Here is a 4,151-nt window from a genome sequence, read left to right as displayed (position 1 = left end):
ACACTCTGGAGACTATCCAGATGATGCCTCACTGGCAGAGGCCGCTCCAGGCGTTCTATGGCAGCCCATCCAGGTCCAGCAGCGCCACCAGGATCTCACTGCTCAGCTGAATGATAGCGTACATAAAAATGCATTTCTTTCTTTTTCCAATCTGTTTCATGTATTGTTAATTAAATTTTGATTGTTTTTCTGTTGAATTTAAGTTATTTTGTAATTAGTTGTAAAGAGTATTTTTAGTATTGAAAATAGAATTTCTGTCATTTACAAACTTGCTTTGCAAAAATTAACAATTTCCAGAACTACTACTTGTCTTTTATTTATAAGTTTCAACTAAAACAATACACAGAAATTACTTTGCTTCATTTACAAATAACTTAAATTACAAAAGTAATAAACAACTTCATTCAATTAATTTTTAAGTTTCCCAGAAGCACCATTTTCTCCAGAACTGTCCTAAAAGAAGAGAAAAGGGAAAGAAAATGATTAAGACAGGGCTACTTGTGGAATTACACTGTAACGATGAATTCACCGGTATATGGACATTTGTTTTAGGTTATATGTTAAATGTATTTGTTTTGTAAGCGTTTCATGTCTGTGTAAATATTTTGTTTTGGGATGATAGGACACATGGGATCTGATCTCTGTCTATGACCTGATTACAAACATTTTCTCACTTTTGAATGAATGTTTAATGCATCTTCGCATAGTTTCCCCCTTATAGTCAGAGGCGGACAGTAACTAAGTACATTTACTTAAGTATTGTACTTAAGTACACTTTTTGAGTATCGGTACTTTGAGTATTATTTTTTCTGGGAACTTATGGCTTTAACTTCACTACATTTGAAAGACAAATATTGTACTTTTCACTCCACTACATTTCTATCAAGGTCCTCGAAGTAGAAAGTCGTTACTATAGATGTGTGCACACACTGTCAGAGCTGTGTGAGATCACTACCATCCTGCTTTTGTGGGGGTGGGTAGGGGTGTTAACTATTTATTTATTTATTTATATATATTTATTTATGTTTTGTTTTTGTTTTAACATTCTAAAAGCTCTTTATTTCAAAGATACTACAAGCTAGCAGTAGTACAGGTGTTCCACAAGGCTGCGTCAGTTCACCTATTCTTTTTACACTTTTTACAAATGAATGCTTAAGTAGGCATTCACAAAATTTTATTTTTAAATATTCAGATGACACAGCCATACTAAGTCTACTCCATGTGCATGACAATATTAGCACTATTTACCAGTCAGAGATAAGTCAGTTTGTTGACTGGTGTGATAAAAATGAGCTAATAATAAATACAAAGAAAACGGAAGAGATTGTATTTGATCCAAAATGTATAGGTGACCATCGCCAAGTGGTTATACATGATCATAATATTATTCAGTCACAGACCTATAAGTATTTGGGCGTTTACATAGTTCACTTGCATGGAAAACACACATTGAATGGGTTTGCACTCGACTACAAAAGAGATTGTATTTCTTGCGTAGGTTATGTCTCTATGGAGTAAACAAGAATCTTATGCTGCTGTTTTATAAAGCTGTTTTAGAAAGTATTGTTAGGTATGGTATCACAGTGTGGTTCGGTAACCTAGCAGTACAGTTTAAATCTAAGTTGATGCACCTGTTATTGACAGCATGGAGAATTGTTGGGCATGGTGAACATTTTAACCTTCAAGTTTTATATGAGGAATGTGTTCTTAATCAGGTAGAGAGGATTCTTGGTGATCAAACTCATTTCTTGTATTTACAATATGAACTACTTCCCTCTGGTAGAAGATATAGAATCCCAATGTGTAAGTTAAATCGATATAAGAATTCCTTTGTACCTGTATCGGTGCGGTTGTATAACAAGAGTTCATCTTGATTTTATTTTCATGATTTTATTTAATTTTGTTTTTTATATGTTTATTGTATATCTGCAGCAACATGTAGTCCATAAGAATTTTCCTCTTGAGGACAATAACGTATACTACTACTACTTTTACTTAAGTAAAAATCTGTCTTTACAACTTTTACTTGTAATGGAGTCATATTTGACCAGCGGTATCTGTACTTTCACTCAAGTAATGGAGTTGAGTACGTTGGCCGCCCCTGCTTATAGTCTACAACAAAATAAGTGACCGCTTCTCTAATTGTAGCCTACATATTTTTAAAGGAAATATCTGGAACAGTTTATACAAATTACGAACTGAGAGTCGCCGTCTTTAAGTGTGGAAGAGGAACTCTGGGCAATAGCGTTTTCCTCTGGGTTGATGCGTTGGCTCACTTTTTTTTGAGCTGCAGCCCGGATGTCCAGCGCGTCCGGACCTGCATACGCGCGATAATTAACGGTGTCTCCTGTGACGGGTGGAGAGAGGGCGGTCTGTGCTCAACGTCATATGAAGAGCGTGACTATAAATATAATAGCGTCACTGACAGCCTTACAAAGTGGTTGCATTATTCGTGCATATGGCTCAAACTGAGATGTTGGAGTTTGGTGTGGAGCAGGGACAGATGCTGCAGGTCTTGATGCAGCACTGTCATAGCATGAAGCGTCAGGAGACACGACTGCGCGTGGCCACTGCGGTGCTGCTTGCAACGTTCTTCGCGACTCTGGTGTGGCTACAATTTCACCATCAAAATACTACGGTAATATACAAGTCAAAATTCTTTGATTTTGACTTTAAACTTACAAAATTATGAATTACTTGTTAACAGTCACACTATCAAACGCTATCATTCAGATTAATTAAATATAATAATTAAATGTCGCATAATTAATCAAATATTTAAAAGGTGAGGAATTAAAAACTGTCTCTGTTTTTCCCTGCATCTCAGGAGGCATTCTCAGTTGCCCATCAAGAGGCTTCGAACACTGAAGAATCACCACTAGGACACTCTGTTCATCTTGAACGTAAGTTCAGTTAGTGGTAAATTAGTCAAAAATAACTTAATATATTCATTTTTAATTGTCATTATACCATCAAAATAGTAATAATGCTACACAATATATACATAAGACCCCCTGCATTTATTAAACTAGGCTATGTGTCTTCAGAAATACTGTAGGGACATTTTTGTGACCTATAGGGTCAAATCACAGTGTAGATTTGTCTTTTGACTTATTGTCTCTCTCTTAAAACAGCTGCAAGACAGATTGATGCTTGTTCAGAACAACAGTGCATCGAGTGGGTGGATGTGGATGATGGCTATGACTCGCAAAATTTCAAGCTGGAAAACCAAACAGTCCTGCACATCTTCACAAAGGGCCTCTACTTGATCAATCTGAGGATGTCTTACCGTATAGCCTATGGTCAGTGTAAGCCTAGTACAGATCATTTGACTTTAGTGGTCATTGTCACACAGCATCATAGCAACTATGGAAGAGAGAGAGAGATTATAAGTGCTAAAGAGTCTATGATTTGTAGAGATTATTGGCTGCAGTCAATCACTTTGAATCGAGCGATCATGTTAGAAGCTGGCACTAGTCTCAGGGTGAGAATTAACCAGGAAAGTTGCAAGTTTGTCAACTGGGTTAAAAACAGTCATTTGGATGTCTCATTTTTTAACATGAGTTTTACTACCTGATGGCATTACTGCGCATTTGAGATTTGTTAGAAACGGCATTAAGCAGGTGTGTTTAATTGTTTAATGACCTATTATTTAGGTGCTTAATTATACGAGAATGTTTAACCACTTTAATTGGTTAATATTTTCAGGTTTATTGAGAGGTTTACTCTCATTCATTATGCTGAAATTGTTATTAAAGGGGTCATATGATGCGATTTCAATGTTTCCTTTCTCTTTGGAGTGTTACAAGCTCTTGGTGCATAAAGAAGATCTGTAAAGTTGCAAAGATACAGCCCGCCGCCTCTGCTCACTCAGCCCGCCGCCTCTTCTCAAAAAGGCAGTGGTTGACGCTGCGTTTTGTTGTGAAAGCGAAACTACTTTATGCCGGCTGTTCTGACTCAAAGACTGTAAGTACGTTTTTTATATTTAAAGAGTTTTTATATTTTATATATTTAAAGTGAGTTTTTTGGGCAGTGTAGAGTAGGGCTTGTTGTTTGTCATTTCTCCGATCACAAATGCAGACATGGTTTTATGTTTACGCGGCGCGATGCAACGCAACGTGTAAAAAGACAGTATAAGTCATTATAATCCA

The 4,151-nt window shown here is 36.5% G+C and overlaps 1 protein-coding gene across 1 annotated transcript; it reads left to right on the top strand.

Annotated features, from left to right (window-relative positions):
• The first annotated feature begins 2,439 nt into the window (after window positions 1-2,439).
• On the top strand, window positions 2,440-3,751 carry LOC107664402 (uncharacterized). The gene is made up of 3 exons (XM_016454959.1): window positions 2,440-2,638; window positions 2,828-2,903; window positions 3,135-3,751. The coding sequence occupies exons 1-3, from the start codon at window positions 2,459-2,461 to the stop codon at window positions 3,575-3,577; spliced, it is 699 nt and encodes a 232-aa protein (XP_016310445.1). The 5' UTR covers window positions 2,440-2,458; the 3' UTR covers window positions 3,578-3,751.
• The last annotated feature ends 400 nt before the right edge of the window (window positions 3,752-4,151 follow it).

Source organism: Sinocyclocheilus anshuiensis, unplaced genomic scaffold (genome assembly GCF_001515605.1).
Source record: "Sinocyclocheilus anshuiensis isolate Anshui unplaced genomic scaffold, SAMN03320099.WGS_v1.1 scaffold351, whole genome shotgun sequence".
NCBI lineage: Eukaryota > Metazoa > Chordata > Actinopteri > Cypriniformes > Cyprinidae > Sinocyclocheilus > Sinocyclocheilus anshuiensis.
The sequence above is the reverse complement of the archived record's forward strand: the minus strand, read 5'-3'. Positions and strand labels throughout refer to the sequence as shown.